The sequence below is a fragment of the Colletotrichum abscissum genome (genome assembly GCF_030869225.1).
Source record: "Colletotrichum abscissum strain IMI 504890 chromosome Unknown Scaffold_15.1, whole genome shotgun sequence".
Classification (NCBI taxonomy): Eukaryota; Fungi; Ascomycota; class Sordariomycetes; order Glomerellales; family Glomerellaceae; genus Colletotrichum; species Colletotrichum abscissum.
Genome location: NW_026850043.1, coordinates 187,793 through 213,169, shown reverse-complemented (window position 1 = coordinate 213,169; position 25,377 = coordinate 187,793). Strand labels below are relative to the sequence as shown.

Genomic DNA, 25,377 nt, shown 5'->3' with positions numbered 1-25,377 from the left:
CGCCAGCAGAGACTTGTGTCGGTTACTTGAATCGAGGCCTTGGAGAGGGTGTAGTCGTTCTAGTATCGTGGTCGTACGAATAGTGCGTGCTTGCTTATGTTTATGTGTGATGGGTGATGTGTGTTCCTCGGTGGTTGGTGGTTGGAAAATGTGCTTGGTCCGAACTGGAGTAGCTCTTGGTTAGCACGTGCCAAAGCCGAGACCTTGGGCAGACTGCCAATCGCCCAAGTGCGTGTGCACGGTGATGGCTTCAATGACGAACGTACTGTAAGGTAGTCGTGGTATCAGAGGTAAAGGGGAAGGGTTACGCGCGCGAGTCGTGGAAAGACGCAATTAAGTTAGAACAGCAGCTGTTGAAGGTGAGGCGAGAAAGAAGAAGCAAGAAGTTAAAATGGTGTAGAGCGCAGAAAGGCAAAAAGCAACAGCAATGGGAAAAAGCAAGTCCCAAATGGTTGCTGCTGCGCGTGGTTATGGTGGGAGGAAGGATTGTGAACGGTACGGAACGGACTGGACTGGACGGAGCAACCTGGAACCCCTCGAGCCAAACACCCAAGGTTCCGTCCGGGGGGGAACCGTCAGAGAGTGTCACGGGAAACATTTCCTTGGGCGGCCGAAAGCTCCAAAAGCACATGCCTCGGCTCTCAGGCCCAACCTGGAACTATCCCACCTCAATCCCTACAGTACAGTGAATAGTTCCTTACCTTTCCGGGGTCCAGTATCCGTAGGGGCAGAAACAAACGGAAACGGGTGCCTCCCATAGGCCCATGCAACCCAACTAATTCCCTAGGCGTCCACGGCGTCCCCCCCCGCAGCAGGGGACTCCCCCACACTCGTCACTTGCAGACACCCCGAGTTTAATGACTACTTCATGCATCACATCATCCACTCTCACAAACGTAGCACAAGTCGCGTCTTGGTTTTTCGTCTTTTTCATCTTGTTGACTTTTTTCGTGTTGACTATTGCTGCTGGCGTTGCATTGGCCAAACAAGTCTAGTCTTGTGTCGCCTTTGTGGTCATACCCCATCTCACAGCTCATAAGGTGGGTAGGCATCTCAAGATACGTTAGCCGAGGCACCTGAGGTGGACATGACCGTTTCCCTCACCTCCATCTCACTCACATCTCACAGCGAGAGGCTCACTGAGTCTCATAGTGAGTCCCTCATCATCACATTATACTTCGTCTTTGTCAATCTTCAATGACTACCATTTTCGCAATGCACGCACTTACGGCCTCGCGAGCCATTCATTCCCTTGCTAAAAACACACGTCTCATGCCCTGCCATTCTCCTCCTCCCTGCCTTTTACTTCCTCGGCAAAACCAGAGTAGCCGTTCTCATCTCACTCAACCTGGGTATCCTTCATCCCCACAGCCGGCAGCCATATCCTGGCCTGAACTTTTGTCCCTCCCTCGCCATATTTTTTTGGTTCCCCTCATATCGTCATATGCCATCGTCATTCGTGGCTGGCTCGGTAGATTGAGGATATCCTTCCTGCCTGAATTAGGGTAGCTCAAGAATCTTTCCAGAATTCCTTCGTCTATCCTCATCCAAACGCCCTTCCCTTTCTGTCAAGCCATCCCCTAAGGAATCGACCAGCATCAGAAAGGGATGAGCCTCCACCAAGGCCAGTCCTCGTCAGATTGTTTGCATGCGCATACAAAGGAAACTGGCGCAGTAAACGCCCATTACCAGCAAAAACAAGGCGCTGAGCGAGACCGCCCGCGCGCTTCCCAAAGCTTTTATGTTCTGGCTCCATTGCCGAAAAAGACAAAAAAGTGAAAACTGCCAACACCATATGCAATGCCGAAACCTTCGCCCTGAACCTAAAAAAAGGAATTGCTGCCGCTTTTTGTACTCCATCATGCAAATGCGATTGCAGTCCATTGCGGGTCATCCACTGCTTGTTGGTGTTTTTAGTTCCCGTGTCGTAACATCATAATCCCAGCTGCGAGATTGCACCATCTCAAGGGTAGGCCGCTCGGCTGGTAACCTCCACATGTCCGGTGCCGTTTTGCTGCTGCGGCGCCATCAACGGAACCCACTGCCGGCCGAGAGACGGCGCGTCGCCGTTAACGTACGAGACCACATCCTCGCGCCAGCCAAGGGCATGCCACTCCTCATTCTGACGAGGATCGGCACTCTGCAGGCTATACAAGATGGACTCGGCATGCGGAACCGCTCCAGATCTGACCGCCTCAATCACTCTCGACCGTCTATTCTCCCGCTCAGAAACGACGGCCCGCATGATGTGATGCCGAGCCTCGACGTTCGCCCATCCATTGACATTACCATAGCCACTGGACTCGAGGGCTGGCTTCAAGTACGCAAACGGGAGGTTGATAAGAATGGCTGAGAGCGTCGACCGGATGCTATTGTGCTGAGAGGATTGTGAGGTCGAATCCGAGCCGTTTGATGTGTTGTCAGGGCCCAAAGCGAGGTCACCGAACTGGATGTGCATGGGGCGAGGGCGACGATCTTGGCCCGCCGTTCCGCGAGCAATCGTGGGTGTTCCTTCGCGGGGTGGTATCGATGTGGAAGCAATAGGAAGTCGGGCAAAGCGCTCAGGATCGGCGACAGACGTGTCCAGGGTGAAATCGGGTGGGAAGTTGTTGATGATGAATGAGATGATGCCGTTCATCAAAACGTGAACAGGTTCGCCATAAATGAACTGGCTGTGTCTGTCAGCTGAAGCGCGACTAGGCAAATCGCCGAGGGCGAAGCCAAGAGCGCGCTCAATCGTCGACCAGCTAAGGGAATGAGACGCTATCTCCAGGCCACGGAAAACAATAGGCTGCCACGCCAGGATATGACCGGCGGCAGCATAGCCAAGGGCAAAGTCGAAGCGGTCATCGGCGTTGCCAGCCATGGTGAAATTGCCATTCGAGGCTGGCTCAGGCATGTCCAATAGCGGAAAGGCGTACAGGTGCTGCACGGCCATCCAGAAGGCATCAGATCGGAGGTACTTATCATCGGACTGCAGAAGAATGGTGCGGTTAGCGCCGGGCGAGCTGGATTCGACGTTATCAGCCTCTAGAACATTGCGAACGGCTTGGCTTCTGGCAAGAACCAGGCGGTGACCTGGTAGGCGAACGGGAGGAGCGCGGTCGTCGAGATAGCGAAGCTCCAGGGTGCAGTCGGCAAAGGCAGGGTCTCTAAACTGCGATCGCAGATAGGCGGCCATGTCGTCCAGTCCCTGGTGCTCGTGGCCGGGATGCATCATATGCGGGGGCGGAATAGGCCCAGGCATCATTCGCTGGGGCGGTGCACCAAAAGCTCCAGCCGCAGGAGGGTGAGGGCGACCGTCATCGACATGTGTCGTACCGTTGGGGACGCCTGGCGCGGGGTAGTGGTTGTAGGCACCAGTATCATCCGCATGGGCCGAAGAGTGCGACCCCTGGAAACTATGAGGAGTCGAAGGTCCGTAGCCACCGTTGAGATGAGGAGGGTACTGCTCCATGCCTCCATAGCCTGGAACAGGTCGGCCGAATCCATCTACACCGGTGCCGGGAACAAATTCCGTACCGTAGGGCATCTGGCGGTGAAAACCGTTGGCAGCACCGCTGAAGGATCGTCCGTCGGGGAGAGGCATGCCAGGAGGGGGCATGAAGCCTCCAGAGTGAGGGGGCGCCGGAGAAGACGAGTTGGACGCGAAACCTCCAAACTGAAGGCTCCCATTGCTGGGACGCGGGCCATGCATGTGTGGAGGACCGTTGTGAACTGATCGGGGGCCCCGGTGAGAGGTACCGTTAATGACGACGGGAGAAGGGCGCGAGCCATTGTGAGGATTAGGCGGCATGTTGTAACGCGTCGGAGGGATGACGGGAGGGGGTCGGAATGTCGACGGATGCTGCTGGTGCGTATTGTCTGTAGCATGGTGATTAGACCTTCGCGGCGTGAGGATATCGCGAGATTGAAGGTCCCTACCCTTCTTACCAAATTGGGCCACCGCGGGCGGAGAGGCGACGTGATTATTACCTGCGGTGTGTGAGTAGTGGCGACCAGAGTTGCAAGTGCCAAGAGCGGGCATACCTCGAACAGGCTCTTCAGCAGAGCGGGGGAGGTCTTGGTCGGCGGTCTTGTCGGTCGATTCGGACTCTTCGGTCGTGGACGGGGTCGGGATGGCGGCAGAAGACTCCTGGGAATCGGTAGCTAGTAGAGAAGAGTGAGTGAGATGTTCTCCGAATGCGTTGAAACCTGGCAAAAAATTCCTGCATACCTTCGCGATCCTTTGTGTCATCGACTTCCGGGTCGGCAGGCGAAGGCGTCTCCTCAGCACCATTGGTAGCAGCAACGGGCTGTCCCTTGTCGTTTTCGTGTGTGGCAATCTCGATATCGATGGTCTTGGGCGTGCTGGGGGCGGAGTCGACGTCGTGCTGAATTTTCAAGGAAGAGCCGTTCGTGATGGCGGGTCGAGGAATGGTCGCAATAGTGGCGGCTTGGGCAGCAGCGGCGGCCTGCTTTGCAGCAGCATTGGCCTTGACGCGACGGTCCATGGGGAGGGGAATGACGGGAACCACACGCCTTGCAGCGTTGGGCCTTCCATGGGCGACACCGGCACCGTTCCTCGCCTTCGGATTGCCGTTGGGAGCCATGGTGGGCGAGGCTAGGCGGGAGGGTTGTGTGGTGGTGATGTTGGAAGGGTGCTGTTGAGCTCGCAGCGCAAGGAGAAGCGGTCTTTGACTTGGCGGACCGGGCCCCAAGATTGAAAGTGGATGGGCTGCTGTGTGTGCCGGGGCCACACGAGGAGTAGGAGCCGGGGGTTGTTGGCGGTAGGCGGTAGCAGCTGTTGTCGGTTCGGCGATAGCGGCAATACTTGGAAGGCTCAGACTCAGGGCGGTCTCTCCGCAGAGTAGACTACACTACTCCGACGAGAAAGTGGATATCTCTGAGGGAGAAAGAAAGGCGGTCGAGCTGGATGGAACAGTCGCAAATTGTAAGTTGTGTTGTGGTGTGGCCTTGGAAGGGGGAAGGGGGGGGGCAAGGTAACTGTCAAGCAGAGCTAGTGACTCTTTTTGTGTGGGCTGCGCATGATAGAGGGGATATGCGGGTGCTGATGCGTGCCACCAATGTCTCCAGACGGCGAATGCAGGAGGAAGCAAGAAGCAAAATAGCGAGATGCAATGAGGGAAAAGAAGAGAAGTGGGAGGGAGTTATGCCAAAGCGAGGCACGACAGAACAGATCAGCGAGCAGCTTCAGGCGGTTCTGCTGCGTGATGAGGTAAGGCAAGGTCAAGGTATCCGTACAAACAGATGAGGAGAGGGGAGACGTGAGGGAGTGGAGTGGAGGGTCTCCCAAGCGTGGTGAAAGAGGCGTGACAATGGGATGTCAAGCAGAAGAAAGTGGAGGAGCAAAGGATCAAGGGGTAGAAAGAGGAAGAAGAAGAAGCAGCAGAAGGAGAAGAAGCAGAAGAAGAAGCAGAAGACAAGAAGACGGGCCGTTTGGGTCTTGACGTTCTTGGCCCTTTGGATGACGGGGTGTTTGAATGTTGGGTCACAGGTTAAGGCACTTGGGTGTTGTTGGTGGAGGTGGAGGTGGAAAATAAACGTCCAAGAGCCAGCGATTAATAAGACGGGAAGAAGGAAGGTGCGAGCAAGAGCAAGAGCAAGAGGAAGCTTCCGTCCCTGCCTGGCTTGACCGTTTCTGTTTTTATTTTAAGGTCTTGGGACGTTGGTCACGTAAATGGAAGTCACTGAGGCATCAAGTATCTGTACCTTCCTTCCTGTACGCAGATAGGCATCCACCCAGGCCAAGGAAAGAACTGCAGCTGGAGTTGGTGCTTCCTGCTCCTACCCGGCGAGATATCGAAGCTGGTTCAGGGAGCACTCACTCACTCACTCACAGATCATGGGCCGGTGCATGGGTCAGGCAAGAAAAAAAAAAAAAAAAAAGAGACCGAAAAATAAAAATAAAAAAATCCGATGATGACAAAAACCGGGGCTGCGTCACAAAATTTTACCCCCGCAGGAGCCTGAGGGAAGACCGGGAGGAAAAAAAATAAAAAGCGGTTCAATCTTCCCGGTACGTACTCCGAACTTGGAGCTTCCAACTTCGATCTAATTGGCCCAAGATCGTCTGGCTCTGGAGAGCTATAGCCACGGCCCACTATAAAGGCACGTACCGACCGATTGGAAGGTTCCTCACCTTAAGGTACCTTGGTACTGCGTACTGCGTACATAGTCACCTCAGAAGGTGAAGGGGAAGCTCACCTCGGGCCAATTCATCTTGGTCCCTATCCGGAGGAACCGTTGATTGCCCGAGTCAAAGAATCAAGAGATGAGCCTACATTACCCATCCCCTTTCTCCTGATAATGCGTAGACAATGTACAAGGGAATAGGTCTTGTTGTAATTCGTATCTACCTAGCAAAGGGACCAAGGGATGCAGGAAGCCGTCCCTTAAAGGAATCATTGACATGGCAAGATCTGTTTGTTGTTTTGTTTGCATCCTCTTCTCTCATGCCTATGCCCTGACAAACAAACCACCATCATCACTTTTCCTTTAGCTCCGGGTCTTTGACAGTTGGTGCGCTGCAAGTCACACCACAATCTGACAAAAGATTCAACGCCATCCCTAGCGGATGCACCTCTGAGGCTCTAATCAGCCGACCGACCGAGCTTCCTTTGCGTTCAGGCCCGTGGTGGCCACGGAAATAGGCTCCTGAATCCCAAGCCACCAGGTCCGCCGGTGCACTACCGTTGAAGCTACCTCATCTCCGGGCGCACTTCGTCTACCTTAAGGTGATCAAGGTACGGAGTACAACTATAGATTATGTCATCAATGCTTCCCTAACGACGTCAGACCACCGACTGCTTTGTCCGAGACACTGGGCCACTTAAATCCAGACCCCTCCATCCGCTGCTGGGATCTTATTTATCTGACAAGAAACCGATCCAGGTCCCGTCCGATTTATGATCGAGTCCCAGGCTACTGGTCCGGCGCATATACATCCGGAGCCGAGGTGGGGCCGCACTTTCCAAATGGAGCCCGGACTCGGATCCGCTACTGTTCGTAATCCTTAAAGTCCACATTCACTGCACTCATTTGCGCCTTCCACGGAAAGTATTGGCTCTACACACAGACCTAGCATCGGCTACTTGGTTCAGAATAGTGATATGATTGAATTGAGAAAACGATGTAGGAGAAAGGGATACGCCTTATTCTTGAAAAACTAGGGGAGATGCCACTGATCAATGTATCGGAAGTATGTGGTCTTGGAATCGGCGTCTTCTCATAGGGATGGAATACAATCATGCACCTCAGGTTCGCGATGCCCGGCTATCCGATGATGCCCGTGGTTCCTTGTCCGAGTATTCAAGGATAGCCCAGAAATGTCACGTCCGATGTTCCAACCAACCGCCATCACTAAACACCGTCCTCGTTAACATGCCGCTATCGGGACGTTGGCCCTGGCCATTAAGGTCCAGAAGCTAGAGTCATGAGATTTGGCAACTCGATATACTAGAGTCGGATGAACGCCAATGGACAGGGCGCGACTTTACCCAGAGACCATAGCTATACCATTCAAAGGTTTGGATCAAAGTCGTGACGAACCAATACTTCATGCCCCGACTGGAAACCACTGATTGAAAGCCCCCAAAGGATCCCATTTCTTCTTCAGCTCCCTCAATCTCGCCAAACTCGACCCATACACCGCCTCAGGCGTCTCATCGCCATGCGCAAAGTTGACATACGTCGGATTAGCCACCGCGCTCGGCGAATAACTCCAAATATCCCTCACCTTGCTCGCAAACGCCTCCGCCTCACTGTCCAGCGAAGCATCAGTGTACCAAGGAATCACAATCGCCTGCGCAAACGCGTCCCTCCTCAACGCCTCCTGCAGCGCCGCAGACCCCTTGGGTACAGACTGCGCCTTGGTCAGGTTATACCGCTCAATCAGCACAGCCGAGTTGGGCCCCTTGGCTTGAAATTTCGTGTACAGGTCCCATATCGCCGGCCACGTCTCGGGCTGCATGTGGTTGATGGTCGTGCTATACGCCGGCTTGCGCTCCTCGCGCGCGCAAAAGTTGTCGTTGCCCGCGTTCCAGCCTTCGTACCCGGCCACGCTGCTGCTGTTCGAGATCGGGCCGAGCTTATACAGCGGCGCGAACGCCGCACGTCCAGTCACATCGTTGCCTTGACGCAGGAACCCGGTGACGAGGACGGCGGGGGCATTAGATGGTGGTCCCGAGTTGGTGAGGACGAGGTAGACGACTTGCTCCGGTTTCAGGGGCAGGTCTTGGATGGCTTGGGCGACTTGCGGGAGCTTGTCCGGCGAGAAGAAGAGATTCATGAGCCAGGCGTTGCGGCCTTCGGTCGGCATGGGCCGCGCCTTGACCGTCGCCGAGATGACGATGCCAAAGTTGGGTCCGGCGCCGCGGAGGGCCCAGAAGAGGTCTGGATTGGAGGTCGGCGAGGCCGTAAGGATCTCTCCGCTCGCGACTGCGACGCGCATGGAGAGCACATTGTCAACGCCAAAGCCGACTTCTCCCATTTGATTCCCTGTCATGCTGTTAGTTCAAGGTCTGTCTTGTTATGTCAATGTCGTGCGTGCACTAACCGTAACCGCCTCCCAGGATGGCACCAAGGGCACCAACACAGTTGCAGTTGCCCGTCTGGACCAATACACCCGCAGCATTGGCTGCTTTGATTGTGTCGCCAATGATGGCCCCGCCTCCGATAGTGGCTTCCGTCTTCGTCTTGCTGAAAGTGACGGCATTCAGACCAGCCAAGTTAATGATGACTCCGTTATTGCCGAGGTTGAAAGTCTTGCCCCAGCCGTTACCGCCGTTCTGAGCTGTAAAAGGTATCTTACGGCTCGCACAGTATTTGACCTGGTACAAAAATCAGGGAACATAGCTCATGATGCGACGTTTGATGGGAAAACTCACAACTGCACCAACATCCTTCTCCGTCGTCACATTCACCACGATAGACGGGATGGGAGCATGGTATGTACTCCATCTCGCACGGAGGTCAACAGCTACTGACGACGATGCTGCTACGAGCGTCTTCAAGTCCTCTGCAACGGATGGGACTCTCACGGTGAGGGCGGAAACCACCGAGACGAGAAGCGACAGAGAGGAGAGGAGCCGCATTGTACTTGATGACTTGAGAACGTCGAAGGTGGCGGAGGTGCAGCACCCTAGCCTTTGGCAGCAGACGACATGTTCTTATTTGTATCATCCAGGTGGTGTCATTGATGCCGTCTTACATGCAGCCTATATCCAGGGACCTGGCTCGTACAGTGACCAACGAGTCATGGAATCCGCCAAGGTTGGAATCGACAACCTATATATCGCGTGGGATGCACTTGTCAGCAGGGTTTAATCAGCACCAAAGAACATCGTTCCCCTGAACGGTGTAATTTGGAACCAACGGAGAAAACATCCAGAATGCTGTGATTACCCTGCCCAGCCCCCAACAAACCAGCCGCACATTTTACACGAGGGCAGCAGAGCTGCGGTGAGGGGGAACTATACGTTACATCGCCCGTAGACTTTGAGGTCGCTTCTGCGCTGGCTCAACTTCCTATCCTGGAGCTGATGTCCTACCCCTGCAGTCGACCACCCGGAGGCCGAAATCCAGCGAATGGGATATTCTGGAAGGATTTCGTGCCGATTGACTATTGGAACCCTTATGCCGACGCTGCAACAATGCCACGATGGCTTCCAAGTTCCACGCATCCTTGTGAGACGGAAGAGTCCCGGCGATCGGAGGCCGACTATAGAATCCCAGGTTTGCGCTGAATAAGCTATTAGGGACCGTGGTAAGACCCGCAGGAAGGGATAGGCATCGCGCGACGGACGGACGTTGTGTGGGATGAATGACCCGGTCCCGAAGTATTCGGGAACTCGGTCGGTAGTTTCATGTTGTAATCTTCCAATTAGAGAGTATCTACAGTGATTTTGTTGTACAATGTGGCCTGGCTAGGCTGTGCTGTATGCCGGCACGTGAACTTTATCCGTACGTCGGAAATGAGGCCTTTACAAGAAGTTGATGCCGACCCCAACCTGCAGTCCCTTGGTGCCCTGCTCGCCGCGTCTCAGCACCAACGGGAGACTGAAGTTGAGCTCGAAACGAGCGACAGGATGAGCGTAGACCAGACCGACACCAGCGGCTGTTGATGGCAGACCAGTCGTCAGGTCACTCAACGCTCTCCACGCGCTGCCTGCGACACTTCTAGCGTCGAGGCCCTCGGTGGCTGAAGCACCAGTCTTGCCCTTGTTCTTCATCGCGACTAATCTGCCGCCGTTGGCAAACACTTGGAAGCGGAGAGAGGAGTCGGGGCCCTTGTAAGGCAGAGGAAACAGCATGTTCACACTGCCAGCTGCGAAGACGTCTCCTCCGACTGAATCGGATCCGTCGTGGGGTCCAAGACCTCCATAGTGGAAACCACGGACGTCGGTGGGCCCGCCGAGCTGGAATCTGTCGTTTATGCGGCTCGGCTGGGACTTGCCTTCGGAGGCAAAGCCAAGAGGAAGCGGGTACAGCATACCGAACCTCAATCCACCACCAATCGAGATTCCAGATGGTCCCTCCACGCCAGGAACAGGGACGGGCAGCGCACCACCCACCTCCCATTCGCTCTTGGAGAAGGCGACGTCACCGCCTAGGGGGCCGAGACCAGCCAGCTCCCAAACGGACTTGAGTACGTAGCCGCTTTGCGGAAGCTGCGGGTTATCTCTCTCGTCTCTCTGGTATGTGTGCTTGATGGAGCTCTTTACGGAGTCTCCGGCATCGGCACGGACAGTGGGACTGGCACTGTCGCGGAGGCCAGTGACTTGACGCCAAATGCCGGAATATTCAACCGTGTGCATGTCCTTGAGGCCAGAAAGCCATGAGAAGCGCAGGTTTCCTCCCTTCAGAACCTCCTCGTGTGCTGCCCAGGATTTATCGGTGGCGGAAGCGAGGCCCTCGAGTGCGATTCTCGTATCGGGGTTGCTTTGGACGGGTGCGCTCAAGGTCGCGCTGTATGCGGAACGGGTTCTTGTGCCAGCACTGGCATTGACAGTAAGCTGCTCCGCACCGCCAAAGATGTTGCGCCAGAGCAAGGAGGTATAAGCGGAGCCTTCGCTGTTTCCGACATCGGTTCCGGCGTTGAACTTGTAGCGGGAGAGCTCTTTGACGACGACATCGACGTCGACGTCGGTCGGAGTGGACGAAGCATCGGTGTTGTTGGCGTTGCTAAGGTGGACCTTGACATCGGGGTGGAAGATGCCTATGAGTAAGCGTTAGACCATAATGTCTCTTCCAAAGGCGGATGCTGCCCATACCGAGTCTCTCCAGCTTTCCTCTGGCGTCGCCCAACCGCGCCGCTACTTCGCCAAGCGTGGAGGAGCTGTTGACATCCTCGGTCAAGAGCGGGGTGAAGATAGGGTCGAGGAAGCCTCTTCGGGTGTTGGTAGCGCCGTGAACCTGCAAGCGGTTGATGGTCATGGGCTGCGAGTTCTGGTCGGAGAGCTACTGCGCGCATTAGCAAGGTCAGGGACCGTTGAGCGAGAGAAGGGTAAGAGCGTGCCAATTGTTGCAGCCTTCTGATTTTGGCCTCTTCCTGGAGCTTCTCGAACTCGGCTGAGGATTCTGCCTCCTTGCGCAAGGCATCGGGCCCGGCCTGGAGCTTGCCAATCGGGTTGGAAGCCTAAGAAAAGCGCGGGTTCCATTAGCTTTCGTTGGAGGGTTTAGAGACGATTGACAAGGGAGACTATACAGAGCTTCCGCTCGCACTGGTCTTGGAAGCCATTGGAGCCTTGGTGAGAGTTGTGACAGACGTGAGCTCAACGTTGCAGCTTGTAAGTGGGTGGACAAGACAAAAATCACACAAGCCGGAGAGCTTCGGTTGAATTTCGAGATGCAGCACGGGCGCAAGGGAACGGATCGGGACGAGGTCACTCTCGGTGGGGCTTCTGGGGCACTCGGGAGAAGAAGCTCCAGCCACATTCTGGAAGCTCTGTCCACTGAGATAGGTACGTACTCACTGCTCTCCAGCCACACATCAAGCGGCCACTTATCCAATGGAAATTGGTGGAAATTCCGAGGCACAGGGTGTTATATGTGGCTGGTGGAGATCCACTACTTCGACCAGTGACATAATTCTGTGGCGCCTCTTCGGCGTGGACTCACCGGACACCGGAGATACGTACCTTTTTCCGTCTCTGTGTCTTTTGCGTTTTGACGCACCCCGAAGGCCCCTCAAGCCCCCCCCCCCAAAAGCACCTTGAGTGGACAACGCACTGGCGGCACTTGTCACAGCCTCGCCGCATTCCATCTCCGTTACCCATTCGCTCATCCTATATCAACAACAACCCCAACACCATACAAACCAACAGTTGAAAGAGAGCAGTACATCTGCATCCAACTGCGTGTATTCAGTCGTTTCAATTTCCATCTTCTGTACATTACCCATATCATTCTCTTCGCTCTCTCTCGACCGGCCACCCGCCACCGTTCACTGATCGTGCTCCCCATTACGTCGTTCGCCGCCCACCGTCGATCCCGATACCACAGCATCTCGTCGGCAATCCTCAGCAACCATGGCTGCCAGTAGAGCCGCACAGAAGAGGGTAAGATGCACTGGCATATCATTTCCATGAGATGCATTCGACTAACTCTTACACAGTTGACTCGCGAGTACAAGACTATCGCCGAGAACCCGCCACCATACATCGAGGCACACCCCTCTGAATCCAACATTCTCGAGTGTGTAGTCGTCCATCGCATCCATGTCAGATATCCATGCTAACAGGTAGACAGATGGCACTATATCATCACCGGTCCCGAAAACACACCGTACCATGGCGGCCAGTACTGGGGAACTCTGGTCTTCCCCCCGAATTACCCTTTCGCGCCCCCAGCTATTCGAATGCACACTCCTTCCGGTCGCTTTCAGCCATCTACGCGCCTCTGCCTGTCCATCTCCGACTTCCATCCCAAGTCCTTCAACCCTGCCTGGGAGGTGTCCACCATTCTGATAGGCTTGCTTTCCTTCATGACCAGCGAAGAAATGACGACCGGTTCCGTATCTAGCACAGAAGTCGAAAGAAAGATGTTGGCAGCACGAACAAAGTGGTGGAACTCAACAGGCGGAGGATCCCACGCAAAATCGAATGTGGCAACGAAGGGCAACGTCAAGGCCGGTGACGGCGGCGCAAAGTTTCGAGCCGAATGGCCCGAAGTCGACACGGCCAACTGGGAGTGGATGAAGGAGACCAAGATTGACTTGGCGACAGGTAACAGGACGGGAGCGGCAGCAGGGGCCTCCTGCGGGCCCCAACTTGGCATCGGGAATGGAAGTGGCCACCAAGCCCAGGCTGTCGTCGATGCTGTTGTGCAACAACGAGATGCCGGCCGGGGCTGGCTGAATCAGAACAAGCTGCTCGTCGCCGGCGGTGTCGTATTCTTCTACGTACTGCTTGCGAGGGTCTTGGGTGCGAGCGACAACTAAAGCGGCTTCAGATGCGTACGATTTCTGGCTGGATAGTGCTGTTGCGTCTCGAGAAGCGAGTCAGATCGTGTGTAAAGGGACAATGGGGCTAAGCATGGCGTTATGTTTTGGGCTTTCTGATGACGGACCAGAGTGATATACAGCACAACAGTCTTACTAATAGATGGGACTTGGACGGCCGATTATAAGTTGGTAAAACTCGAATGACCAATGTATTCTAGATTTGACCAAAGGATTGGCTTTTGGAAGCAAAATTCGAACAAGCCTTCGCTTCTAGTACCTCGCCATGGCTCATGGGATATCGCGAGCTTCGGCCAAGCCATTGTGGGAGCCATTACTCCAACAACGTGGCATATGTCGAGAGTCACTATCAGACTCCATGTCAAATACTTGCAGAGATGATAATCGCGGAATATCGCATGAGGGAACGCCGCTTAATAAGAGTTCGGCCAAAGCTGATCCGATTGCAACTGCAGTTGAAAAAGTTTCCACGTTGTATTGGGCCGATGGATTTCTCTGCGAAACATGAATTCAAACCTCAGGGTTGCTGTTCAAGTGGTCTTCTCGACGATCACTTGATTCCGTACATGTAGATTCGTAAGCTGCCCTTGGCCCGTCACAAGTGGACACGCGGTGCCCAGGCAAAGCCAGCAAGCCGGGTCGCCGCACCGGAAAGTGGACGGCGAGGAGTAGAGGACGCACAACGGATGAGCCGACGGATAGGTATCATCTGAAGAAAACATCAGACTCGACACATGGAGCGCCGACCGGCGACGATCACGATGGGGGCACCCAGCTCAGAGCCTCAGACAAAAGGGCTTCGGCCGTTCGGTGGGCTTGGCAGAGAAACAGGTCTGTACAGGAGAGACTACCTAGAGGCGTGGAGGCTAGAGTGTGCCAATACCTGCTTCATTGGTAAACCGAAACGTGTAACGCCGGCATGAAGTCATGGTGGAGGAGGGCCAAGCCCAGAGACCAGACAAACCAGTCAATGTAATTCAGACGAAAGGTAGTGTAATACAACAGTACGGGGGGGGTTGGATATGAGCTGATGCGAGTTTGTCACCCGCCGATCGTGGTCGTAGTCGTCGTCAACTCTCCCCGTCAAATCCTCAGGATTGTAACCTTCTTGGCAGGTTGGAATATTGCCGTGGTGATATTGACTTAGGTTCTGTGTGTGCAACGCAATTTTGCAGCTTTTGAGGATGTCCACTCTGTGATTGGGACGTTGAGATGTATCAAATCCGGCGTATCGTTGCATCGCCATCCGTGCGCCGGATCAAGAAAAGAACGAGGCGAAGTTGTCGAAGATCCAAACGTCTTAAATTGTGTTGGCTTGAGGCACTCGGACCGGGGGTCTGTAACAAGGTGGTGGTGCTGCGTTCATGCGTTGAGTCAAGAACCTTTCTTCGCGACCCGTATGGAGTACACTAGCTGCGTCTTAGTATAGTCGCTTATGAACTTCCTGCCATGCTGGAAAGGTTTGTTTGCCTTCCTCTGTACTCTGTGGCATTTCATCTCAACTTGTTCCAAGAGAAAAGAAACGGTCTGAAGTCTTGGATGCAATGTGACTTGGAGGATGTTGATCCGGCCGACTGGCGCGCGCGGTTGTGATGCGATGAAGATTGGAGCGCGTCGAGACCGACAGAGTTTACTTGAGCCTACGTTGGCTTTCCTAAAAATCCTCACTACGGGCAATATCATGGTAGAGCTTTTCAAAGACACTGACCGTCTGTATGCCATTGCTCAAGGGGTGATTGAATTAAGATTCTCTCCACATCAGCCCCATGGACTGGACGCTAGGAGCCCTATGCAGTCTACTTACATACGTTCCGCAACGTCTCCCGATGCAAGGGGCAACTTTGTAGGTGTAAGGCATGATGGAAAGCGTGAGGAATCTCAAGACGCCAAAGAACGACAGGCAAGGGTTTATCTCGCGCGCGCGCGAGAACGTCGATCAAACCGTCGCATGCCGCATTCCAACCCCAGACCAAGTCACACCCCCTTATCCCACCGTACCCAAAGAGTCCCAATCCCTACAAGGCGCAAGACGCAGCTGTGTCATGCCAAATATTCTAGACAAATCCCACCGTGTTAAGCGTGGGACTCTTCTGCTTCGACGACGAATTAGTCTCGCCCTAGCTCCCCGGCCCGCACCACCCAACCGCCCCATCAGGCGATCCAGAAATTCTTCAACTGCCGAAAGCAGACACCAGCATCACAGACCATGGGCTTTTTCCAAGGTTCGATATCCTAGCTCCCGGTCTCGCGGCGACGAACGTTTGTCAGGTGGAAACATGACACGCCCGTGCTTGGGAGAAAGGGGAACTTGGGCGAACATGGGAGAGGCCTCTTCCGCCCCCGGCGGGCGGGATGTGGAGGGAGACACACACCCACTTTGCCCAGAGACAGTATCGTACACTCGTGTCTGGGTCTGTCTCTCCAGTGTCACTGGCGTAGTTGATCATCGTCGCGGGTGTCGTGCGATTGGCGGTTCGCCTGATGCGACGGATCCGTCCAGGCACGTCTCCGATTCGAGTACAAGCACACAAGACCAGACGCAACTAGGGTTACTACAGATCTAAGCGCACGGCTTTTCCCATCCCTCTCTGCTTTCCTTCCCTTCACCTGTTTGGTATAGATCCAACTCTTCTAATTCAACCCCAACTCGGAATCCAGAGGACGTTCCGAACCTGCAAATCATCATCCCCCTCCCCTTGCTACCGATCACCTACAGGGGGGCATGTCAGGTCTAGTATAAGGCTGCGCTGATATCCGGCGGGAAGACGAGCTTGACCCTTGGATCTTGGAGCGGTGGGATTGCGCTACAGCTCTAACTCCATCACGGCAAAACATAACAACTGACAAGATGGCGACGAACAACCGCTGGCCGCTCCAGGATGAGCAGGCTGGTCCTAAGCGTGCGCCCGCCGTGTCGGTGTCCGAGTTCGACGACGGGGTCAGTGAGAAGAACGAGACGCTGGTCGTCGGTACGACAAATCTCTATGTGGACGGGCAGCTGAGGCTGATTCCTGTAAGTTTGACATATCCTCTTGATTCAAGGGCTTTCCTGACAACGTGTAGATGCCCACGGCTGATCCCAAGGGTGAGTTCTGAGAAACCCCGTTCGATATCAACGAGCAATGATGATTGATACGAGAATAATGTATAGATCCACTGAACCTCCCCGCATGGCGAAAATGGACAGCAATCGGTGCCCTTTGCTTCTGTAAGACGTTCCATTGACCGTACAAAGGGCCGCTAGAGACTGACTAGTTCTCACAGTCGGTGCACTTGCCCTGTCAGCAGAGGTCGTCATCGGTGGTCTCCTCCCCGTCTTCATCCTCGAGTACTCGGGAGTCGACCCGCGCATCCTCAACAACATCGAATTCAAGGCCCAGAGTGGCGGCAGCGGTCTCAACATCAATCCCATGTCCGTCGTGCCACCTGGCGTCAAGCCAGCTTCCCTAGATGAAGTCGCTCTCCTAGCTACGATGCCCCTTTTGGCAAACGGTATTGCGAGCTACTTCCTGGTGCCCACATCCATCTGGATTGGCCGTCGACCGGTCCTCTTGTTCGCTGCGACTAGTGCTTGGGCTGGTGGCTTGTTTGCTGCTTTCAGTACGAGCCTGCAACAGCACTTGCTTGCCAGAGCACTCATGGGTTTGGGCGCCGGTGCGGTAGAGGCATTGATTCCTCTGATTGTTCAGGATATGGTCTTCATCCACCAGAGAAACAAGGCCATGTCGGCTGTAGTATCCAGTCAGGGGATCATCATCATCGGTCTTGGTGTTGCAGCACCATGGGTATCCGCCAACTACACCTGGAGGTGGCTGTACTACATCACTTCTGGCATGGGTATCTTGGCTTGGGCCATACTCATTGCCTTCTTGCCTGAGACTCGCTGGACTCGTTCCCAGGAAGAGCTCAGTATGTCTCGCCTTACCCCCAAAGGGTATATTCGAGCGCAGCTAACCCGTCACAGGTGGTCAGAATACCGTTCCTCTTTTGCCTGGCCAGAACCGCCCGGAGCTTGATTATGTCAACTACACGCCACGCACGGTGTGGACCAACATCGGTGTCTTTCAAAACGGCTTCGAGTTTAAGCGCGCTGCCAAGTCCATGTTTGATGCCCTCAGATCCACGTACTTCCCGGCCATCATCTGGGGCGTTCTGGCCAACAGTTCCATGATCGTCATCAACCAGGCCGCTCAGCAGATCACGCCGTTTGCCCTCCTCGCCCAAGGATGGCAGTTCCAGTGGACCGGTCTCACCGTGCTTCCCTTCTTCGCCGCCTCGGCGCTGGTCTACGTCTTTGGTGGCCCTGTAGCTGACAAAATTTCCAACGCTGTGACAAGGTGGCAGGGCGGAAGCAGAGAGCCGGAGCATCACCTTGCCAACTTGATCCTGCCGCTCGTTTCGGGAGTAGCGGGCTGCTTCGTCTTCGGAACTGCCGGTGAGCAGAACATGCATTGGGCGGTTCTACTGGTCGGCTCCTTCTTGATCGTCTTTGCCTTTTTGACAACCATGACCATTCTCAATGTCTTCATTGTCGAGAGCTACCCGCAATGGGCAGGGTATGTTCAATTTCGATCACCCTTAAGGAAGTGCACGGCTGACACACTAGCAGACCGGTACTCGTCAACGTCTCTTCACTCCGCATTGTCGTCGCGTTCTTCATCGCCTCCAAGGCGACTGTCTGGATCGCCGAGAAAGGACCCCTTCAAACATTCGCCCTATATGCGGAGGCAATAATCGTCTTATCTCTTGGGTTGCCTATTCTCTACTTCTGGGGCAAGAAGATGCGCCAGTGGACTGCCGGAAGTGTCAAGAACAAGCAGAGTCAAAAGGAGAAGGCTTTTGACGATGGGGCTTCGGTGTAAATGTGGTAATGATAATGAGACTCTAGAGAAGAAAACACAACGCGGATCAAATACGCCGGTTGGTCTCTGGCTAAACATAGTTAATGACCTAATAGAGATCGATAAATATCAATCCAGTCGCTACCGACATGGGAACCCTCCAATCCATAATGAAGGGAAACAAATACCAAAGCAGGCAACCTTGATCATCCACGTGTAACGCCACATCCCAATCATTTGGCAGCCTTCCGTGGAAGAGCTTGCACAATCACCCAGCAGATATGAGTGCGCCTCCTAAAATTCTCGGAAAAGATAACAAGTAGACGTAGGAAAAGAGACAGATTCGGCTACACTCCGTCATCTCCAAGCAAGAGATGCGTCAAAGGATGGCAGGTCCTCCACCTCTGGCTCCATCACTTGAGGGTAGAGCGACTGCGACGCAATCTGCAGCGGAACAGAAAGATTGGTCTTGGAGCCGTTGAAATTGACAGACATGCGCAAGATGTAGCTTCGAGCAATGAAACAGTTGAAGAAGGTGGGCAGGAACATCTTATGTGCGGTAGGGAGGCGGATAGGAACCTTGGTTCTTGATCGCCAGGAGAACATCTTGCAGTTTTCTGCCTGGTCGTCCTTGTGCCATAGGATGACTCCCGTGTCTGTCGTAGGGAGCTTGGTTTGGGTAGAGTACCGCAGCTCATGGCGCAGTCCAGCCGCCTCACGGGGGTTTCCTAGGTCGGGCGACATCTTCATGGGGGTTCCTGTGAACCACGTCTGAGTGTCTAGCTTGACGTGGCCCAGAGTGACTTCCGGTGGGAATGAGAATGAGGAGTTGGATTCAAAGCTTAGGTCCAGTGTTACGGAGGCGTGAGAGTCGGGGAGCTGATGGCCGCCAATGCTGATGTAGACTGCTTCAGGCTGAAGCGCATTGATAACGATGCGATCCTTCTGTGTAGAAAGAAGACTTCTGCGGACGGACTTGGTCCTGGATAGCGTGTATCGTGCATCGTGGTTGTTGATGTTCAGGGGTGGGTCTTCGGCAAAGGCTGGGAGGACCATGATCCGCTGACTGGCCTCAGTGGTATCTTTTGGGCTGGAGGATCTCTTGCGAAGCAGTCGAGCAACTATCTTGTACTCGACTTGGGCCATCGTGGGTGACATGTCGTCTTTGCCCCAACCACCCATTGATGGAGGCAGTCGCATGTGTTGATCGTGGGAGTGATCGCCTGAAGCAGCCTCACAGGCATCTTTGTGTAGTTCTCGTGGTATGGTGAAGTTGAATGGGATAGTTTGGGTTTCTCCTGCCGCAAAGACCCGTCCTTGCGGGTAGGATGTCTTCGTAATGGGCATGTCTAGGTTGAGGAACACGTCGGTGGTGATCTTGGGGACGGGTAGCATGTCGACCCGAGTGTGAGAGGTGCCCATGAGAGCGATTTGGATGCAGTGAAAGGGAGTGCGGCTGTCTGGACAGACAGATACGGTGCCTGTGATGTGAGAGCCGCTGGTATAGATCTTGGACGAGTAGTGATCGTCAATCTTGATCTCGAGAGGCATCGTGGAGGCCGCAGACCACATCGTGGTCTTGAGTAGATGGTACAAAAGAGGAGTATGTGAAATTGATATACTTTTATGGCACATATAATGTTGAGGTTGATATCAACTATTTGAAAGGCAAAGATCAGACAGATGAGATAGGAAGAAACCCCAAATTCACCCAAGAAAGAGGGAAGGTGGCTACTTATACACCAAATTGGCCAGCGTAAGAACGGACATAGTCTTCTTGATTCAGTCCAGGCCCCGAGAACTAGCGGCAGCAAAGTTTTCTTGTCCGGCGCATTTCTTTGACTCCGACCCGGCTCTTCCTAACGTACACGGTCACGATACCGAGTCGTGGCCTCCGGAGCCCCACATCTCGGCACCGCTCAACGTACACGGTCGGGCCCCGCTTCGGTCGTGCTAGCTCCCGCTTCTTCTTAACGTTAGCGGTTAGCCGAGATAAACCCCGAAAGAGGGCCCCCGGCTATTTTCTACTTTAGCGGAAAGGAAACGTAACGAAAACTCAAATTGCATATGTGATTGCAAATTTCGTTATCACGGCTAGCGTTGGCGCTTTGAGCTGGACTTTCCCCAGAACCCCAGGAAAGGCCTTGGACCGTTCATCACTTGATTGGCTGCATTCATGGCGTTCTTCGGGATGACCTGCAACTTGTGTGAGACTCGAAAAGCTGCTCGCCTAGAGCAGCCGTAAGAATTTCAAAAGTGGCAGGCTGTTCCGATGAAGTTCATGATGCTCATGATCAAACTTTCAGCCCTGGACATCTAGGGACAGCTGAGGAAATAAGGAAGCGTCTTCCTAGCGGGAGATGCCTCTTGTATGAGAGCAAATGCAGGACATACTGTAGTAGATCCTTTTCAATCCTCACACTCAACTGGTCCCATTGTGATACAAGAAAAACTGCCATCATTCATATTTCACCACTCATAATTACCATCGACCTACCAGATTTCTAACACCCAATCCTCGATACTCTTTATCAGAGTCTCCATATTCTCCACAGCAGCTTTCCCTACCAAGCCTGCTAGCTCACCATGTGACGCCTCATCAAGTCTCAGAATACTCAACATAATAATCGATCTGTTCCTTGACACTAGGATGAACCTGATGGTGTGTAAAATACATTAGACAAGAAATCATTGAACATGGTTGAGGTCAGTTTGAATTACTATCATTAAAGAGAGGTACATTAAGCCATAGAAGCGTCAACTCATGTATTCAAGCTTGAAGCCGTTCAGGAACTGCTACCTGAACCCTTATGTCATACCTCACATCGATTCCTCTGCGATGAAACCCAATTCGTTGCCTAACTTTCTCTTTGCTATATCGTGATAAGCTAAAGGATCAAGTTCTCAGCGAAGAGGGAAAAGAACCCATTTGGCGGCTAGAAGCGTCTAACTTTTGCAATCTTGTCGATTTGTCCTCAATTACTAGGAATCCTCGACCAATTCGACTCAATAAAGTTATCTTGACTTTAAGATGCCCTTTTACTTACCGCTTACTGATAGGGGCTGATGGGGGCTGATGGATTGGAAAAGGATGAATAAAGAAGTTCCAGGCTACGTACAGGTAGATTCCATTGAGACTCTGGGCTTCACAATGTAGGAGCACCTCAATACTGCAACCAAGCCATGTTAATATTGTGACTCCGCCTCATCGCGGAGATAGGAGATCCTGATACTTGTCAGGCTCGTGTTCTAGCAAAGCATGACGATGAGATCTTAAATTAATGTAACTATTACTGATTCATAATAATTAACAAGCTTTCTGGTAACGTGCCATCGCTCAGCATAGCCTTGGTGGTGTTTGGATTTGCTAACGAGCGACCAACTGACTCGATCGGCTGACGTGCCAGACACGGCTGTGTCGCAATGCTTAGCCTGAGTCAACGTCAGTCCTTGATATATGCTTCATACTGCGCGCGGCGAGTCTCTAACAAGACCCGCTTCCCCCGCTTGACCCCGAGATCATGGAAGCAGACCATCGTCACCCGGTCTCCAGTATGGACGCGGGCCGCTGCGGATGCGGGGTAGTATCCGGGGTTATGACAATTCTCCGCGGACGCATACCCTTAGGTTTATCTCCCCGAATGACTCGCTAGACCAATGGCACGCTACGCGTTGGTAAAGTTGGTCTTGTAATGAAAGACATGATCTGTAAAGGGGTGGGCTGGAGTAGATAGGACAAGGCGGAGCCGGTGTTGAGCGGAAATTGCGAAAACCCGTGTAAGCATTTGTCTAGATTATCGAACTAGACTTTGAAAAATCAACTCATATCGTACGTCCAAAATCAACAGACATGTCGACATCGAATGATTCCGCGATGGAGTCGAGCGTCTTGGTAAGTGTTGCCGGTGTCCTCGAGTTCAAGGATGTCACAAGATCATAGGCTTTGAAGACTAATCTCTAACGACTCGATAGGGATGGCCACTTTCGTGGAGAATCTGGATTCTCCTGAACGTCAGCTTCTACAACCTTTTGGGAAATGCCTTTGCTGCAGGCGCTCCTCCGCTGTTTTCGCGCATTATTGCAGAGCTTCATTGCACTTCGGAAGAGGCCTCCCAGCTCTCTACCTATGTGCTTTTGACTCTTGGCCTCTCGGTAAGCCTGATTTAAAATGAGAACATTCAACGTTTTGATGTATGTTTCTTGAGAGACACGAACTAACTTACCTTCAACTCTAGAACATCTTCGCCCTCCCTGCCGCATCTCTCATTGGTAAACGATACACGATTCTGATATCGCTCGTCATGTTCTTTGTCTTCTGCCTTTGGTCAGGGGAAGCAACAACATTCAATGACCTGCGAACTTCAAGGATTCTCGGCGGGCTCGCTGGCGGGCTTGTTGAGGCATTGGGGCCCAGCTTCGTTGAAGAGGCATTCCCAAACAAGCAATTAGCAAGCGCAATGGTTGTCTACGTTGGACTCCTTGCTGCGGGCTCATCTGTCGGACCGATCATTTCCGGTCTTGTCGCGGATGGTACTGGAGATTGGAGATGGTACTTCCGTATCCTCTCGGCCCTGATCTTCATCACATTTGTCGGATCACTGATCATGCTCCCGGAAACACGCGCGGACTCGCCAAAGACGGCTGAAGTTGAGCTCAACCCCGTTATTACTGAAGATAACCCCAAAGGTCTGCCCTTGAGCCCTACCTACGCCGAAGTTGAAAACGCCAACCAGCAAGGCTTTCCAGGGCCCAGAGAACTCGGAAAACAATGGAGACTGCGCTCTTTCTCAACAGCATATGTCGACATGGACTGGAAGCTCGCCGCCTCAAGCCTCTTCCAGCCTCTTCAACTTCTAGGCGCGCCCCAGGTTATTGTCACAACTTTGGTCTTTGGTCTCACCATTGGCTGGACCGTTCTGGTATCTATCTTGCTCTCGGTGGTATACAGTCCCCCGCCCCTACTCTGGGGCGCCCGAGACGTCGGTCTGCTTAGTGTTGGCCCATTGGTCGGTCTTCTGATTGGTCTTCCGATCGGAGGCGCATTGGCTGATTACCTATTCAACCGAGATACACGTCGCAATGGTGGAAAACAAGATCCAGCTTCGAGGTTGCCTGCTGTGATTATCGGAGGTCTAATCAGCCCAGCTGGATGTCTGGTCATTGGGTACGGCCTTGCATCACCGGAGAAGTGGGCGCAAGTCAGCGTTGGCTATGGCATGCTTGCCACAGGTCTGACTTGCTCGGCGAATGTGTTACTGACGTACGCTGTTGACACCATGCCACCTAGAGCAAGCCACATCGGAGTGCTGGTGAATTTGATCAAGAACTCTGTCGGCTTCGGAGTTTCTTACGCGGCCACAAGCTGGATGGCACAGGCGGGACCCGTCGCTCAGTTTGGTACGATGGCGGGAATTCTCTGGGCGGTGTACTTATTGGTGATCCCCCTCTACTTCTTCAGTGAAACAGTCATTCGCAAGACTGCATTTCTCGCTTAGACTAAGAGAGTAGTCTTAGACGGGACAGGGGTAGTGCAGTTGATGTAGAAACGCCAGCGTACGAATCCCGTCTATCATTCTTCTCTGGCAGCAAATAAAAACATTCGGGCTCTCGACTACTAGAGCTCTGTTACAATTAAGAATCCATAATGAGTTGGAAAGTTTTATATTCAATTGAGATGGACGATATCTTGGAGTGATTTAACATTATCAATGATTGTCAAAAAACACTTGCACCAAGCGGTACGTGAATCATGCTCCGGCGCGAAGAATCAACCGTCTGTAAGTTTGCAAACTCTGTCCTAGACCCCGAATTCTAGGTAGGTACACTTGCCGCAGTAAAAGATATTTCATTCAGTCTGCCTACTTAGTCTACACGTGAATGGTCCAGCGTACAATCGTTCACTTCGACACGAGACGTTCCACATCCATGTCAGCTGAGCGGTAGAATCCCAGACTTTTCAGCATAGGCATGTCATCAAAACGGTACAGGTATACATCTGTCTTCAGACCCTCGTCCGCGAAATGCTGGTAAGGATACCAGGATGGAATGCAGAAGGTATCACCCTTGTTCCAAACAAGTTCTGTATCACCGATACGAGAGCGCCCAGATCCCTCGACGACATGATAAACAGATGATGCGGTCTCCTGAACCAGAGAGGACTTGGCACCGGAGGTCAAGCGGGCTGCACGACCACCTAAAACCTTGCTGACTGGAGCGTTGCACAAGTCAGTCCAAGTTCCAACAATTATAATGAAGCAGAACGGGAATTAAGTACCTTCAGATCCATCTGCACGGAGATAACTTTGTGTAGCATATTGTCCTTCCTCGGCGTCAAGTGCTGCTTTCATCCGACTCCATGGGAAGACAATGGGCGACTGGGATGTATCAACATTGTCTGCTGGGTATCGTGGAGATGAGAAATGCTCGACGAAATGAACAGGGAAGTGGGTAAAGTTGGGCAAATCTAAGCCGTCAAGCCAGATCATCGGGCCAGACCCATCCTTTCCATGGTCATGCCAATTCCAAGTGGGGGTCAAAATTACATCTCCCCGGTTCATCTGGATGCGCTTTCCATGAACGGCAGTGAAGCCGCCATTGCCCTCAATGATGAAGCGCATAGCAAAAGCCGTGTGCCGATGCGCTGGTGCCGTCTCATTGGGCATGACCAGTTGCAGCCCAGCGTAAAGAGTGTCAGTCGTGAATGGAGCATCTGGGGTTCTGAGTCAGGAACAGATCTAATGATTCGAAGTAATAACAGATCTGAAGCTCCATCGGTGCAGGCTGCGTACCTCTGGAAGGGTTGACGAGCATAAGCACCCGACGCTCAGCTTGCTTTTCGGTAACAAGCTGACCCGCTTGCAAGAGAGTGGGTTGAATTTCAGAATACTTCCAAAGATGGGGTGTGCACCGTGGGTTGGGCAGAGGGGGGTTTAGTTTGGTCATTTGCAGCCACAAAGGCTTTGTGTGGTTGGCCTCGGCGGCGCGCAACATCGTTGCGGTGTGGTCTTCAGCCGGCTCGGCTTGGTGCGAAGTTTCTGTGACGGTCGTTGAAGACATGGCTAGTTCTCGGATTGT

The 25,377-nt window shown here is 53.3% G+C and overlaps 10 protein-coding genes across 10 annotated transcripts; 5 read left to right on the top strand and 5 right to left on the bottom strand.

Annotated features, from left to right (window-relative positions):
- Positions 1–1,963: 1,963 nt before the first annotated feature.
- Positions 1,964–4,592, bottom strand: CABS01_07030 (uncharacterized protein; the record flags this gene model as incomplete). Its single annotated transcript, XM_060540394.1, has 3 exons — positions 1,964–3,864; positions 3,934–4,149; positions 4,217–4,592. The coding sequence occupies 3 exons, from the start codon at positions 4,590–4,592 to the stop codon at positions 1,964–1,966; spliced, it is 2,493 nt and encodes an 830-aa protein (XP_060403279.1).
- A 491-nt stretch (positions 4,593–5,083) lies between these two features.
- On the top strand, positions 5,084–5,254 carry CABS01_07029 (uncharacterized protein; the record flags this gene model as incomplete). The annotated part of the gene is made up of 1 exon (XM_060540393.1): positions 5,084–5,254. The coding sequence occupies one exon, from the start codon at positions 5,084–5,086 to the stop codon at positions 5,252–5,254; it is 171 nt and encodes a 56-aa protein (XP_060403278.1).
- Positions 5,255–7,558: 2,304 nt separating this feature from the next.
- Positions 7,559–9,095, bottom strand: CABS01_07028 (FAD binding domain-containing protein; the record flags this gene model as incomplete). The annotated part of the gene is made up of 3 exons (XM_060540392.1): positions 7,559–8,499; positions 8,558–8,831; positions 8,889–9,095. 3 exons carry the CDS (start codon positions 9,093–9,095, stop codon positions 7,559–7,561), a joined length of 1,422 nt encoding a protein of 473 aa, XP_060403277.1.
- Positions 9,096–9,983: 888 nt separating this feature from the next.
- CABS01_07027 (surface antigen) lies at positions 9,984–11,436 on the bottom strand (the record flags this gene model as incomplete). Its single annotated transcript, XM_060540391.1, has 2 exons — positions 9,984–11,218; positions 11,274–11,436. 2 exons carry the CDS (start codon positions 11,434–11,436, stop codon positions 9,984–9,986), a joined length of 1,398 nt encoding a protein of 465 aa, XP_060403276.1.
- Positions 11,437–12,530: 1,094 nt separating this feature from the next.
- Positions 12,531–13,441, top strand: CABS01_07026 (ubiquitin-conjugating enzyme; the record flags this gene model as incomplete). The annotated part of the gene is made up of 3 exons (XM_060540390.1): positions 12,531–12,560; positions 12,617–12,696; positions 12,751–13,441. 3 exons carry the CDS (start codon positions 12,531–12,533, stop codon positions 13,439–13,441), a joined length of 801 nt encoding a protein of 266 aa, XP_060403275.1.
- A 1,880-nt stretch (positions 13,442–15,321) lies between these two features.
- On the top strand, positions 15,322–16,026 carry CABS01_07025 (uncharacterized protein; the record flags this gene model as incomplete). The annotated part of the gene is made up of 1 exon (XM_060540389.1): positions 15,322–16,026. One exon carries the CDS (start codon positions 15,322–15,324, stop codon positions 16,024–16,026), a length of 705 nt encoding a protein of 234 aa, XP_060403274.1.
- Positions 16,027–16,310: 284 nt separating this feature from the next.
- On the top strand, positions 16,311–18,324 carry CABS01_07024 (major facilitator superfamily transporter; the record flags this gene model as incomplete). The annotated part of the gene is made up of 6 exons (XM_060540388.1): positions 16,311–16,475; positions 16,526–16,547; positions 16,614–16,670; positions 16,727–17,371; positions 17,427–18,018; positions 18,072–18,324. The coding sequence occupies 6 exons, from the start codon at positions 16,311–16,313 to the stop codon at positions 18,322–18,324; spliced, it is 1,734 nt and encodes a 577-aa protein (XP_060403273.1).
- A 336-nt stretch (positions 18,325–18,660) lies between these two features.
- Positions 18,661–19,875, bottom strand: CABS01_07023 (arrestin; the record flags this gene model as incomplete). The annotated part of the gene is made up of 1 exon (XM_060540387.1): positions 18,661–19,875. The coding sequence occupies one exon, from the start codon at positions 19,873–19,875 to the stop codon at positions 18,661–18,663; it is 1,215 nt and encodes a 404-aa protein (XP_060403272.1).
- A 2,278-nt stretch (positions 19,876–22,153) lies between these two features.
- On the top strand, positions 22,154–23,798 carry CABS01_07022 (uncharacterized protein; the record flags this gene model as incomplete). Its single annotated transcript, XM_060540386.1, has 3 exons — positions 22,154–22,195; positions 22,276–22,455; positions 22,539–23,798. The coding sequence occupies 3 exons, from the start codon at positions 22,154–22,156 to the stop codon at positions 23,796–23,798; spliced, it is 1,482 nt and encodes a 493-aa protein (XP_060403271.1).
- A 402-nt stretch (positions 23,799–24,200) lies between these two features.
- Positions 24,201–25,359, bottom strand: CABS01_07021 (gentisate 1,2-dioxygenase; the record flags this gene model as incomplete). Its single annotated transcript, XM_060540385.1, has 3 exons — positions 24,201–24,511; positions 24,578–25,012; positions 25,092–25,359. 3 exons carry the CDS (start codon positions 25,357–25,359, stop codon positions 24,201–24,203), a joined length of 1,014 nt encoding a protein of 337 aa, XP_060403270.1.
- Between the last annotated feature and the right edge of the window lie 18 nt (positions 25,360–25,377).